The 14,918-nt window shown below is 41.6% G+C and overlaps 1 protein-coding gene across 8 annotated transcripts; it reads right to left on the minus strand.

The window, feature by feature from the left end:
* Window positions 1–11,876: 11,876 nt before the first annotated feature.
* Window positions 11,877–14,671, minus strand: LOC9659379. 8 transcript variants are annotated; one of them, XM_024669986.1, is made up of 7 exons: window positions 14,282–14,671; window positions 13,283–14,226; window positions 13,150–13,227; window positions 13,042–13,105; window positions 12,577–12,894; window positions 12,237–12,525; window positions 11,877–12,178 (listed from the first exon to the last, which is right to left on the minus strand). In XM_024669986.1, exons 1-4 carry the CDS (start codon window positions 14,301–14,303, stop codon window positions 13,061–13,063), a joined length of 1,089 nt encoding a protein of 362 aa, XP_024525754.1. In that variant the 5' UTR covers window positions 14,304–14,671; the 3' UTR covers window positions 11,877–12,178; window positions 12,237–12,525; window positions 12,577–12,894; window positions 13,042–13,060. The 8 variants fall into 8 exon arrangements, with proteins under 8 accessions (XP_024525754.1, XP_024525759.1, XP_024525757.1 ...); XM_024669991.1 differs by having other exon boundaries at window positions 12,237–12,348; window positions 12,417–12,497; window positions 12,577–13,105; XM_024669989.1 differs by having other exon boundaries at window positions 12,237–12,310; window positions 12,417–12,525; window positions 12,577–13,105.
* Between the last annotated feature and the right edge of the window lie 247 nt (window positions 14,672–14,918).

Here is a 14,918-nt window from a genome sequence, read left to right on the forward strand (position 1 = left end):
ACTTTTATGAGGCTCATGACCCACGTGTTTGGGGAGTATTTGCATTACTTTGTGGAGATCTTCCTTGATGATATTCTTATCTTTAATAAGAATATGTAAACAGCATTTGTGCAAAGTGTTGGAGTTGTTATACAACCATAAGCTTTATGCTAAGAGGAGTAAATGCAAGTTTGTGCAATCTGAATGTGAGTATTTAGGCCATATTGCCTCTACTGATGGAGTCAAGACTAATCCACAAAAGGTTGCTATCATGGAAGAAGGGCCAACTTCCATAAATGTTGTTGAGTTGAGGAGTTTTTTAGAAATGGCTGATTATTATTGTAAGTTTATCTAGCACTATGCTGATATTACTCTTCCTTTGACTTGGTTGCTTCATCAGAACACTCATTTTGACAGGGAGATATTGCAAGAACAAATCTTTCAAGCTTTAAAGGCTTCTTTGGCACATGCTCTAGTTTTATGTATTGCAGATGGTTGTGGATGCAAGTGGTTATGCTGTGGGTGGTGTTATCATGCAAGATGATCATCCTATTGCATATGAGAGTAGGACATTAAACCCAGCAAAGTAGCAATACTCTACGTATGAGCAAGAGCTTTTGGCAATTGTTAATGCACTATGTGTGTGGCAGCATTGTTTATTTGGTGCCATGTTTACAGTGTTTATGGACTATAAGCTGTTAGAAGGAGATTAACTCTTGCCAGGCATGATGGATGATCGAATTCATGAAGTTTGGTGAATTTCCAATTGAGCACAAAGCTGGATGTGTGAATGTGGTGGCTAATGCCTTATCTCATGTTCACTCTACTTTTGTGGGAGAATTCTGGGGAAGGATTTTTAATGCTTTAACAAAGGCTATGACCGAATTTGTTGGTATGGTCAGGCAAGTTCAACAGCAAGACGCTGAGGTACAAGAACTTAATGTGCACATGGAGCCATCTTTCCCATGCCAGAATGGTTTGCTCTTGTATAATGGCTAGGTATATCTTCCCCAAATTGATGAGCTGATCCACCATATCCTCTATTATTATCATGACCACCCAGAGGCTGGTCATTTTGGGGGGAGGAAGGCTTATAAGTTTTAAGCATAGGTTCTTTTGGAAGAATATGAAAAATGATATTCTTGAGTATTACAAGATATGCAAGAATTGTTAACAAGTGAAGGTGCTAAGGGAAAAGCCAATAGGGATTTTGGTGCTATTACATATCCCAGAGGATAGACGGATGAGCATATCCATGCATTTTATCATGCATTTACCAAGAGGAAAATGAACAAACTTGGGTCATTATAGATTGCTTGACCAAGTTTGTAAAGCTGATTCCTTTGAAGAAGGTGGCAAAGAGTGTGGACTTGGCTATAATATACCTTAAGCATGTCTTTCCTTAGTTTGGTTTGCTAATGGAGATTGTGAGTGATAGGGACTCAAAATTCACAAGTGAATTTTGGTTAAGCTTTGTGAAGCTCATGAAAATTGGCATCAAGCTAAATAGTGGGGATCATCCTTAGATAGATGGACAAACTAAGCGAGCCAACCAAGTGATTGAGGAGATGCTAAGATGCATTGTTCATAGACAATAAAGACAGTGGGAGAAATTTTTTATTCCTTGTGGAGTTTACCTATAACAACAGCTAGCATAACAGCACCAAGATGACACTTTATTTGGGATGTATGGCTCTCATCTAAGGACAGCTTTTAAGCTTTATTTACTTAGATCTTAAGGCTCTAAGATGGTGAACCAAAGAGTTTATCTATAGAATTGGATGAAATTTTAAATGCATGCAAAAGGAATTTGCAAGTGGCTCAAGACTGAGATAAGAGGGGGATGGTCCAAAGTTGAGTTGAGCTCAATTCAGCTCAAGTCAATGCCAGTCAATATAGTCAGCCATAAGTTTTATAAGGAAATATTAAGTCAGAAAAATGTTATTCTTTGGTGAACTTGAAATTTATGAATTTAAGTATCAATGGTTTTGAGAGATTTCTATTTTTTGAATCTTTCTAATGCAGTTTATACAATTTCTAGAATTAAAAGTTTGTCTGAACCAATAGAAATTTTTGGGCTTTATTGGTCCCAAATAAAATGGGAATATTGAAGTTCGAATGAACCTAAAATTTCTATTGTACATTTCAACATTTTAACATTTCAACAATTGACCAGAAATATATAAATAATTCAAAACACTGATTCACTTGTTCATTCTTTAGGGTTTACAGGGATGGGAAACAAGGAAGACAAAAAATTCTGTAAGTAGTTCTAGCATACAGAAATGTGAGAATGTTAATTTTGTTTCACTACCACAATCTCCATATTACATGCCTGGTCCTTACTACCCATCCGGGAATGTGGAGACCATGGTCACTATTGATAAAAATGCTCTTGTTACTTCCGAAACAACAATCCAGAGCAAGAGAAAAGAAGAAATGGACATCACAGCGGAAAACACTAATAAATCCACTCTATAAACCTTTCAATGGCTTTTGTAATCCACTAAAATATTATAAAAAAAAGTAAGTTTTTTATATATATCTTATTCCTTTTGATATGTTTTGTCTTTGCAAAGATATATGATGTGGACAAATCAAAGAATTAAATCTATATATGATTTTAGGATTGAAAGGTATTCTTGCAAAAAGGCATACGCGCGTGCCTGTGTATATTTGCCATTATTATATATGGCAGAAGCTAAAAACTAGCATATAATTAATATGTAGCCTGCCATATAAAATAAGGCTACATATTAATTATATGCTAGTTTTTAGCTTTTGAAACCCTATAGTCACTTGTCTCTCATAGTAGGTTGTAATTACTAAGACTAACAATTCTCATTCAATATAGTGTCATGTCATAATAAAACATCATTCTCGATATTGAAATATAGTATATTAATTAGAGAATTCTTATTGCTAGGAAGTTTAATTCTTCTTGTGTGTTGCAATGGTTAGGAAGAAGTTTACTTTTGGTCCCGGAAGCCTCTCATATGAGTCTTCACCTCCATCTCCAATCTCAACCAATAATCCACTTTCACCTCTATGCAACAATCCTCCTTTTTATTTTGAGGGCTGTTGTGAGGCTCTTCCATTTGCGACCTCAAGTGCAACTGAACAAGAACTCCTTCCTTATGATGTTGTTAAAAAAGTTGGATTGCCTCCAATGCTTCAAAAGCGATGTCAATATTTTCTTCAAGATCTTGCTCCAGATATGGCAGGGGAGCTTAATGTAGATACATATTATCTTCAGTGTCCTATATGCAACTTTTATTTAAACAAGACAGATAGTTGCATGGGTTTGGTAAATTTTATTGAGCATTGTCGCAAATGCCCAAGAGTGGGTTTGAAAGATGTGCATGCGTGGATATATAAGAAAATCAAAAAAGAATTAAAAACACACAGCTATTATGATTTCATGGTGGAGAACAATATTCCATTAGTGAACACTGCATCAGTAAGTGCTGAATATGGGATATTTAGGCCACCCTTTAATGTAATGTGAAAGTCATGCATAGTTTTTTCAAAAGTTTAATTCTTTATGAGTAAAGTGAAGAATCTTATATTTTTAAGAATGATATTATTCTAGCATGTATAAAGATATTATTATATATACAAGTGGTTCTGACACTGTTATAATTCTAAAGTCCCATTTTTGAGACTGACAATTTAAACTTTTAAGAACCCCTAGATCTTTTCTTAGTATAAATACCAACAAGGGATGCTTTCAACATTGAAATTTCAATTTGTTTAGAATGTAAGAATGGCTAGGGAAAATGCTATTGCTACTCACACTTGGCCCTTATGCATTTCATATGAATCTCCACCTCCATCTCCAACTTTTACCAACATTCCACCCTTCCCTCCATACAACAATCGTTGTGAGGCTTTTTCTTTTGTAGCCCCAAGTGTGACTGAACAAGAGATCCCTCTTCTAGATAATGTTCTAGATGTTGCTACTAAAGATGGATTGCCTCATGTGCTTCAAAAACGATGCTAGATGTTTCTTCAAGATCTTGCTCCCGATATGGCTGAAACTTTTGAAAGAATGAACACATATTATCTCCAATGTCCCATCTGCTACTTTTATTTAGATAAAACGGAAGGCTGTATGGGTCTAGAAACTTTTCTAGAACACTATCACAACTGCCCAAGAACTGGTGTGGAAGGCGTGCATAAATGGATGTATAAGAAAATCAAGAAAGAGTTAAGAACACACAATCATTATCATTTCATGGTGAGGAACAATATTCCGTTAATAAATCCTACATCCATAAGTGATGAACATGGTATTTTTATGCCATCCTACTGAAAATTCCAGCCACTAATAATTCTTACACTGTGATATTATCCATCCCCCCCTCCTTTCGCCTTTCTTTTATTAACAAAATTGTATTACCTATAGATAATAAACTGATAATACTAGTAATTATGAAATTTGACATATTGACACTGTAACTTTGTCATCTCTGACACTGACATTGTCTCTGTCATTGACACTATCACTGTCGCTATCTGCTGCACTGACACTGTCAGTGTCACAATCATTATCACATTGACATGTGACACATCTTTCTCATTGCAAGTGGATGCATTCAATTGTCTTTTAATGTATCATTAATAAATAGATTTTTCATACCACTCCTCAATTTACACATTGCATATGATGTGCCATGCATACCTAGGAAGACTTCTAGAAAACTAAATATATATTATTTATAAGTTTTTAAAACATCATAAATTACCTCCTAGAAGCAATTGATAGAGAAGGACAAAAACCTCGAAGACAGCGCTTGAAGAACTCATATTCTTCAATCGCAAACACCGATCTACCAGAGTCACGTGTTGCTTCGACCATCGAACCACTACCTGCTGTGCAATCGATGACAACACCCCTAGTTGGGCAATAAAGCACAAGTAGGATATGCATCGCCGATGGAGATCGGAACCGATACCTAGACAATGTGTTGTGGATGTTGTCGTCTACGAGATTTGTTATGATGTCAGTAAAGCTATCATACCCTGGCAAAACCCTTGTAGCACACTCGCTATCACGAAAACCGTCATTTTCTCTTCTGCAGAACACATGGTAGGTCCACATCATAACCTGAATAATAAAACTTTAGAGACAACCAAAACAGAAGATGATTTCTTACCTTCTCTGGCGTCTTTGGTCTCGACCCCAACACTATCCAAGATGCATCCGGAAGAGAACCTCTTGAAGTTGACTCGACTTGCATACCTCATAAAGTAGGACATCCAATGGGGGTCATTTGGGAGAATGAAGGCAACTTGACCGGTTGTGTGAAGGAGAATTGCTGCCAAAAGGAATGCATCCTTCAAGTGGTTTTTAGTCAGGTTGTTCCAGTTTGGGACATCACCATTAGCGACTGGAAGACCATCTGGCATGTCAAAGAGCATGAAGTTTGTGCTCTTGAGCGGTCGCCTATGGATCTTCTGACAAAAGCGCTCCCACTTTTGCCGGATAGCCATATTCTCAACATCCTCTTCAAAAGGTGCCATCAATGAACTATAGGAGCCAATAAAGATCCCAACTTCACCACGGAATGCCACTAGAGATACAGGGCGAATCTAGGGGAGAACACAAAGATAAGATGTGAATTTAAGAAAAATTTACATACTGTCATGTGGCATGTGGTAGATGTAAGTTCCTCCAGGTCCTCTTCTCGAGCATCAAGACGAGCTGGAATGAAGTTACTCCCGACAATTTTTGCTACAACCATTTTGAGGAACTAAGAAAAGGAGAGAATTAAGAGAAATATACCTCAAGAAGTTCCTCGGTTACGGGGAAGTCTTGGACGATCATCATCACTATTGACTAATTCCTCCAGATGTGGATTTGCACGCTTTCGTCAAGGTAGAACTTCTTAGACGTTCTGGTTCTCTTGCTGGACTTCGTTTGGAGGAATTTCTTGCAAGTCGTCACCGCCGTCTTCACTCTCCTCACCATTGGCACCAACAGTGTCGACATTCTCATAGCCATCATCTTCGTCATCCGGCACGTCCTCATTGTTGCCTCTTGCAGCCTCTTGGTGGGTTGGTGTATAATCTAGCATCTCCAATTCCCAAGGACAAGCTCACTTTATTGCTGCTGAAAACTTCATTGTTGTCGGGTACATGCCTCCATCTCTCACACCATGCCTTAGGAGTCGTGTGCATACCGGTGTTTCGAGAGGAACACCTCTATATTAGAGATACCTATAATAGAATATAAACAAATTGAGTATAGTTGAGAAATTGTATGTTACCTAAAAGCCGCTTGACGCATGAAGTAAAGTTGGCCAAGTTGTTTATCAAATGGAGTCATGCTTGTGGCCTTCTTTGGTAGCCAGTCCTCTCTGAGTTTTGTAAGCTCAGTGGTGATGAAGTCCTTGAATGGAAGTTGCTCAGGATCATCCCCTATGAAAGGCGCTAGAAACATCTCCCCTTCATATACAGTTTGTAAAATGTAGACGGTCCTCCTCATCATAGTCTCCATCATACTGTCCAAACCTTTTTCTCCTTCCCTGAGTTTGCTATTGAGGTCATTCAGGATGTGTATCTGTTCCTCATATGTAAGCTTTGACTTTGAGATGTTGTAAATAATCTCATTTGGAGTCTTGCCCACTAAGAAATAACTTTTGTGAGTAACTTTCATGTAAACGCAAACAATACTTACTTTCATGACAAGCAATCTCTGTTATAATATCAAACCACTCCTTTGGGCGTTGAGGGTCAGCCACACTAAGTAATTTCTTTACCTTTGTCTTCTTTGTGTTGTTGATTTTCTTGTCAATTGCAGCTAAATGCTCCAAGAGTTCTTGATCATTTTCAGCTCGATGCGACTGTGCATATGCATCTTGCTTAACCTTCACCAATGGCTGAAGACAACACAAACATTCTATGATAAGAAGTATACTTGGAAGAACATACCTTACTCCACACAGCTGTCATAAAAGCCACTAGATTCTTGTACCATCTATTGGCATCTTGACGACCTCGTTGATGCCGAATAAGTGATGCTAAATCATCACCATAGTGGCTGCGGACTGCATCCTCATCGAGATTGGCAAGAAACCGGATCTTCTCGATATCATGTACTAGGCTTTGTTTCTGCATTGCAAACTGTCCCAACCTGCAAAACACAAATTGTTAAAAGTGATTGAAGAAGGAGAGGTACTTACGCATTAATTTTGTGGCAAGCTATTATAAGCCTTGCCACATCTAGAGATCCTCTCACATGTACATGTCCAACCGGAACATTGATGTGATAGACAGGATCGTCTTGGAAGCATTCATTGATGCACTTCATCCACACACACCAGCGACGATTCCCGTTGATAATGTAGAACATTTTCCCCACAAATTGTTGAGTCTCAGGATGGCTCATAAGCATGTTGTCAAATTCATGGGACTTCATTTTCCAAATCTCATCCCAAACCCTCTCGATTTCCGGTGATACCGAGAGGGTATTTGTCGTTCCTGGCTTGAAGACCAAAACAAGGAACATACCTATATTTGTCCCAAGGCCATTCTGTTTGGACAGACTATAGATGTCCATGTTGACGAAGTGCGGTGAAGCAGACCAAATGATGCTTGTCTGAGTGAATTGACATAGTGGGATTTCTCGGATCATGTCTCCCAAGCCTTCCCACTTGAGAGACTCTAGAGTTGTGTGAATGGCCTTCTCTTTAGTTCTCAAAATTGTCTCTTGGAAGCGCTTGTCGATAATGTGTTCAGGTAGCTCCACTTCTCTTTCAACTTCAGCTACACCTCCAGTAGCACCATTATCAGATCTAGCCCCTAGCTCGGGCCTAACACCCCCGTCAGGCGCACTTGGGCACTGCTCTGTAATATAGCTAGTTTCTGCCATATTTTGCGAACATGTTAAGATAAGTGACATTTGTGGTTGTGGATGCAATGGTAGTGATGTTGCTGGTGGTGATGATGGTGGCGGCGGTGGTGGTAATAATGGCAATGATGGCGGTGGTGGTAATGGTGGTGATGATGGTGGAAGTGGCAATGGTGGTGAAGGTGGTGGTGGTGGCATTGATGGCAGTGGTGGCAAAAATGGGGGTGCATGTGGACTGGAGCTATCTGGTTGCGAAGGCGGAAGAGTTGTCGCTGTGGAAATCTCTATCTGAAGGTCAACTTGATTGTCGTCCTGAATCTCATACCTAACTTTCATCACAACCGTTCATCATGGATGCAGTAAATCTTCATTACATTCTGCAAATATTTGCTAGCAATGTACAATTTCTATTTCATCCTAGATTTGATCACGTGACAAAGTCCTTTTGAGTTGTAATTTAATAATGGAGGTGTGCTCTAATATGACTATGCCATAATGTGGAAATAATGTCACAGACGCATGTGTTGAATTTATCACAGTACGAAATTATAAATGAGAATTATGTGTTTCTTGCAAGTAATAGCATCTTGTCAGAAAATATAAGATTATTAAATTGTAAGGTGTTATTTCCAAAGCAATGTATATAGATAATTTACTGTAGGTGATAGATGGTAGTACAAAGATGGAATATATTTAAATGAGTTCAGAAGAATGTGATGATTTCTGGCATTAATGAAGTACTAAAAATATGTACATTGTTTGGCAACAGTTGGTCGATGGTAGATCCTAGAATAAAATCATTCCTATATTTCATATTATGGCACATGCTTGAGGTGATATTTCTTTCTGTTCTACCAAAAGTTAGTCCATATAATAAATTTGAGCATGTTTTTGAATTCAATGTATACAGACTTTTAATATTGTACAACATAGTCCTATATACTTCATACAGAATTTATTATAACAACATTATTCGATGTTAGATCCTCGAATAAAATCGCCCTTTCTTTTCACATAATGGCATAGCATATGTTTGAGGTGACATTTCTTTATAAAAGTTCAAAGTTCCAAAACCTAAAGGCAACAAAATGGAGAGTTTCCTTTTGCATTCACCCACCGCTTTCTTTCTCCTAAAGTCTTATTTCAGAAAGTTTTCTTTGCCGACGTTTCGATCTTTCTTTTTTTTCTATTTCATTGGAGGCTGTGATTCGCAACAACATTGGTGTAGTTGAATGATCAGAATTTCTTCTTTCGGGTGTAGGTGAAGGTGGACAACATTGGGATTTGCAACATTCCAAGTCGAAGGAGATTTGAGTTTTTGGATCTCCAATCAAAGTGCAAGGTTGCAATCCTGCCAAAGTGAATGTGAAGCAAGAGTCGGTCGTTATCATTTCTTCCTCTTCTAGTTCTAGTGGAGATTTTAGTCCAGTGCAAGCCAAGAATTTCCAAACTCCAACTTCACCGATATTCAAAGTTGTTTGCAATGCTTTCCAGTTTTCCCGCCTCTCTATCGACATGTGTTCCTTTCTACATAGCCCCGTTAGCGAGCTCCCATCTACATACAATGGCAATATCTTCTTTGAACTACCACCTCTTGTCAACTCAAAATGAAAGGGGATGGAAACGAAGTAGGACGTCCACAACTGGTGCAAGATCAAGACCACACATTTCCAGCATTTCGAAGGCACAGTGTCCATGGTTCATTGTGGTGGATATTTGGATTGTGTGAATAAAGCATGCAATCGAGAGCGCAGTAAAAACTCCACATTTTTTGAAGGATCTGCAACCAATCCTTCCATCTGTGATACCATTGGTGTTGGATTCAAGTGTCAGTTTTACAAGAATGCTCCATTGTGTCGTGCCATCTACGGGGCCAAGATGTACTATTTTCTTCCACGGGATGGAGAGGCTAGTAGAGTTGCAGTATATATTAGCACGCACACACATCCAATGCAAGAAGGGATACAAAGGAGTTTAGTCAACCGTTTCAAAGATGCAGTGCAGATAGAAACTATGAGAAATTCATCTGCAACTCTGAAGCATATTCAAAAGACAATGCTCAAGGATTTTATCACAAGCACTTTATTTGATCCGGACTACAAGAATACTCAACTGGATGAGACTAGTTTGCAGGAGTTACTACGACATGTGCAACCTGCAACTAGCCTCAGAAGGTATGAAAATATTATTACATACTTTTTAATAATATCTCTCTTACATTTTGTTTTATTTAGGATAAAGTCTTGGATGTGTGAATCTCGAGAGGGGAAACTCCAATAATAAATCGACTCAATCCTTGAACTAAAACAGACTTGTCCTTACGAGTTTATCCATGGGAGTTTATTTCCAGATCAAGTCGTTAGTGAGCAAGAGCGCCCCTTTATTTTCAAAATATCTACCATGGGCCCCGCCTTTGGTGTGGATCTTGTTTCCCGAATGGATATATCTGGGTCGAGTGACCTTGCTAATGCATGGGTACATTTTGACCATATGGAGTGGGTGGCAGGTTGGACAACCATGGGAGCTCATGTGTATGATTCGAGGTAGTTTTTTTTCTCATTATCTTAAAATGGTTTTAAGCATTACCTTTTTCAAAGACTACGTTGTAACTTGACAATTGCAACAACAGAGTTTAAAGTACAAGACCAGATGGCTCAAGAAATATTTTGGAAATCCCTCTCCAACATTCTATTGAAGCGGACTGGTAAGCTTGCCAACTTTCGCAGTTTCATGGCAGATGGGGCTGGGGCTAATTGGAATGGTATCCAAACAGTCTTTGGGAATAATCAACCCCTAGAAGGTCGTGAGAGTATTTGTAAGTTCCATTGGGCTTAGAGCCTAAACCAACACTACCACCTTATCAAGCCAGATTTCCAATTAACATTTAAAAAGTTGTGCAAACAATGGCAAGCTACACCTATGATATTACTACTATAAGGACTTCATCAAATTGACTATTATTGATGTTCTTGAAGGACAGAGGAAAGGTTGAGCCAATATGAGAAGCAATAGCAAGAGGTGAGAGAGCACCAGTTAAGGAGCACCAAGTAAATCTGTACAATTCCTCCATCAGATTATCACTTCCAATTACAAGGTTCCTGGACTCTTCCCTGCCTAGGGTCACGACCATTGGGGACAAAGGGAAAAAACAGTTGATCATCATATGTAAGGAAGTGAAGTGAAGAAGAAGAATAAAGGATGCCTCAACAAAGAGTTCCTGCTCTAGATCGTGTGAACAAGCGGCTTCGAGTATGAAGGGAAGAAAGAGAGCGTCGTCAAGCCACCATCACTGTGGGCAGCGGTTTTACCTTAGAACAAACTCCTAGACATTCCCTGGGGTGTTTTCACTGGTGCACTGCCCAAACCCATTCTTCAATAAACCTACAGAGTTCGAGCGAGGAGAGCCGAACCAAGTACCACAATTGAACAATTGGGACTAGACAGCAGCACGATCATTTAGTTAAAATCTTGCTGGATTCCGAGCGGGAGGAGCAAATCCGACGCCAGCAGGACGAGCGGGCAGCCTGCTACGCACGACATCAGGCGCTTTCTACGCCACTTTTGTCTCCTCGCGTAAGACCCTCATCACCAAGCGAGGAGCCTTCTTCCCCACCAGATCTTGACGAGGAAGCTTAGGGCGAGTACCAATTGTCCCCACCACCAGCCCCTCCCCCACTCATCTCCGTTTCTACTCCTCCAAGAATGAGCGGCGCTGGTGGATCCTGAGGTGGACCACCACTGCTGCCGCCACCAATTCCTCCTCTGCCAGGACAGCATTTTACACGCATGAGGTATCCTTCTTTCTCGCCCATTGCGGGCGACGATGCAGACGCACATCCCAATTCCTTTGAGACTGTTGGCATTGCCAATCAAGAAGCCGATGAAGCCGATCCCCTTCGGTTCTTCCCTGCTACACTCCAGGACGCTGCTCTGGAGTGGTATCTCCAAGCCCAGCATTCTGCACCAGCCAGTATTGCGACCTGGGACCTGCTTCGATCAGCCTTTCTCGCTGCTTTCCAACCCGTGGGATTCGCACAGCGAGTTAGTGAGGAACTTAACTACATTCGATTGCTGCCAAACGAAAGCTTACAAAGTTTATCATCCGGTTTCGGCGGCTAGTCGCTAAAAAGGACCCTCCTATCAGGTTCGCTTCTTCACGAACGGCCTGCCTCCCGAATTGGCTTTCTTCACGAAGGGCCAGACCCCCACCACACTTGCTGAGGCTATTTCCACAGCTTCCAGTTGGGAGCAAGCCCATGTGAGCATGGCTCGCTTCCAGCAGCCTTTCTACTCCGTTCCTTCAGTGCTTGTGGTCCTCCAGTGATCCCGCCAACCTTTCCCTCCCTGCAAACATCAGCAGCATCACAGCCATATTCTTTGCTCACTGACCCAGCGACTTTACCTTTTCCTGGAAGTGTTGAGTACAGTTGCCTCCAGCAGCCTGTACTTCCTGCCACAGTTACTTCCTTTTCAGCTCTGCCACAGTCGCAAGAAATTTCCAAAGTACGTGATGACTTGGAAACACTCACCAAGAAAATGTTCAAGCTTCAGCTTAACTGGATTCAAGGAGTCCAAACACTACCTCAGCCTTTTACTGAACGTGAGAATATTTGGTGTACTCGTTGCAAGGGATATAGACATTATCCCAGCGAATGCCCAAGCCCTACACCAGCTCGAGTTAAGTGACAGCACTGCAGATGAAATAATCACAGATCAGAGCACTGCATATATAAACCCCGTACCTCAGCTCAGCCAGCATGTTCCACTGCCCCAAGAAATGACCCAGTGATCGACACACAAGTCGTCCAGCCCTGCTATGGCATGATTCATGCCCTCACCGTGGCCCATGCAGCTCCAACTGCACACGCAATGGCACCCAATTCCTCCCTACGGCTACTCAAACGCCAAGCATGGCATCTAGCTGCAACACCACAGCCCACCCATGCTGCTCCTGCCTTTGCTCCAAGCGCGTACCCTAACGTTGCTCCAAGACCCGCAATCCAGTTTCTCTCCACCCTTGCGAGACCCTAATTCTGGAAATGCCACCTCATTCAGCCACGCTTCACCCAGCGATCAAGAGGATTCAGTTAGCACCGACAAGAAAAAGAAATATCGCCATGTTCTCAATCTGGAGACACGTCCGTACGCCCATTCTTCTTGTCTTCACTCTATAGGCACTAAATTTAAAATTTAAAGTTTTTGCTTACCTAAACATTGCATCGCCAATTAGTGTAAGGCAGGGAATGTGAAGCTGGCATTTTGCATTGCCAACTAATATAGAAGTGGAAGTAAGCATCACAAAAAACAAAATTTACCTGAGATTCTGGTTTGACAAGAGAGTGATTTATCTCTGATTTTGGCTCGACCAACTTTGTACCCTCAGAATTTTCAACCTTGCCCCCACAATCCTGTTAAAAAAAAGGATCACAAGTAATAAGAGTAATTTACCTGCGACTTGAGCAGCACCATCTCTGTTATGCCCTGAGAATGCATTATGTCACATACGGCCGCATCCTTGGCCACCATGTCCTGGACACCAAGCGTGTCCCAAAGACCATCGTCAAAGAGTGCCTTAGCAGGGACAAGCTTGGCACCAGACCCACTCGGCAGCACGTCACGTAGAGCATCTTCGGAGAAAAAGAGGCCCATCTTTCTATTGACGCCAATGCCGCGGAGATCCACCACACCGCACTTTCTGATCCCGATCGCGTCCACAGCGTTCAGCTCCTTGACAGGATCCTGTCTGCGGTCACGAGACGCCTGGATGACCTTCCTGGCCGACATTGTCATTGGCATGCCCCGGTAGTCCTCGTAGTTGACAACCCAGTCCAGAGCTCCATACTCCAATGCCTTGGTGGGAACCGCCAGAAGGATGTAGCCGGTGGAGACCCGATTTCGCCAGATGGAATCCGCTTCCTTATAGACGAGGACTTGTTTAGCATCGAGCTTTCCTAGAGTTTCATCGATCACGAATTGCGCAGGAGGGCCTTGCCACCGCAGGCCGAGCTCGAATGTGGAGATGCAGCCCACGGCTTCGATGCTCCTGATCTGGCATGGTTCCAGCGGCGTCATTGAAGGCTCCATCTCGTTGTCATACACGTAGGCTGGAATGCTCCAAGGCGCTCCCCAGTAAAGGGCATTTGCGTGTGTACGACGCTTCTTGGGACAGATGTTTCCATGAGCGTAGCTCAGGTGATCGAGCAACGTCGTGTCGGGGCAGCCATATGCAGTGAACTCCCGGTTGTAGCAGATATCGGAGAAGAGGAACAAGGAGGTGGTGGTGTTATCATAGACGAGCTTGAGAGGAGGAGCAGGAGTACGAACACGAGCACGAGCTCGGACTCGAGCTTCCGCGAGTGTGCTGCATCCGCGGGCAGATCCACCGATAACTCCTGCGCCCACAAGCTAAAATGTCAGCCGAGGTCTTGCGCTCTTCTACTCACTCACCTAACAGCCGCCGCCACACCATGCCGTCTAACCAGAGTCTCAGATCCACCGCTAGATGTAGTCACGTTTAACCCTTGCCGCTGAAAAATATCTAGATATTTTCTTGGAAAAGTATCACCCAAGATCAAGCACAAAAAGAGAAAAGGAAGATTGAAGAACATGCTCCCACACCCGTTCGCCACGCCCTCGTGCCTCATTCAGCCATGGCCAGCTTGCCAATCCCTTCAGCCATGGACTGGCCGCGAGCTGGCCAGTCTCATTCAGCCATGCGAGCTGACCATGAGAGCCTGAAAAAAAAAACTGGGAACAAGAACACATAGCCACGGCCATGGCTGTGGCCGCCATGGTCGTGGCCGCATTGCTATGGCCTCCCCATCACCTCTAAAATCCAAGAATGCCCATCTATGGAAAGATCTCTATTTCTCCTTGAAATTTAGTCATGTGGTTTATATTAATAATAATTAATAATATTAATGTTAAGAGAAAAGTTTAAGAAGAAAAATCACAATAAGAATATTCTAAAATATGCTTAAATATTCTAGATATATTCCTTACAGATCAAATCTTAATAATTATCATTTAAATGTTAATCATTATATCAAAAAAGAAATAGGATTAAAAAAAAATCAAATGATAT

This window comes from Selaginella moellendorffii, unplaced genomic scaffold (genome assembly GCF_000143415.4).
Source record: "Selaginella moellendorffii unplaced genomic scaffold, v1.0 SELMOscaffold_5, whole genome shotgun sequence".
Classification (NCBI taxonomy): Eukaryota; Viridiplantae; Streptophyta; class Lycopodiopsida; order Selaginellales; family Selaginellaceae; genus Selaginella; species Selaginella moellendorffii.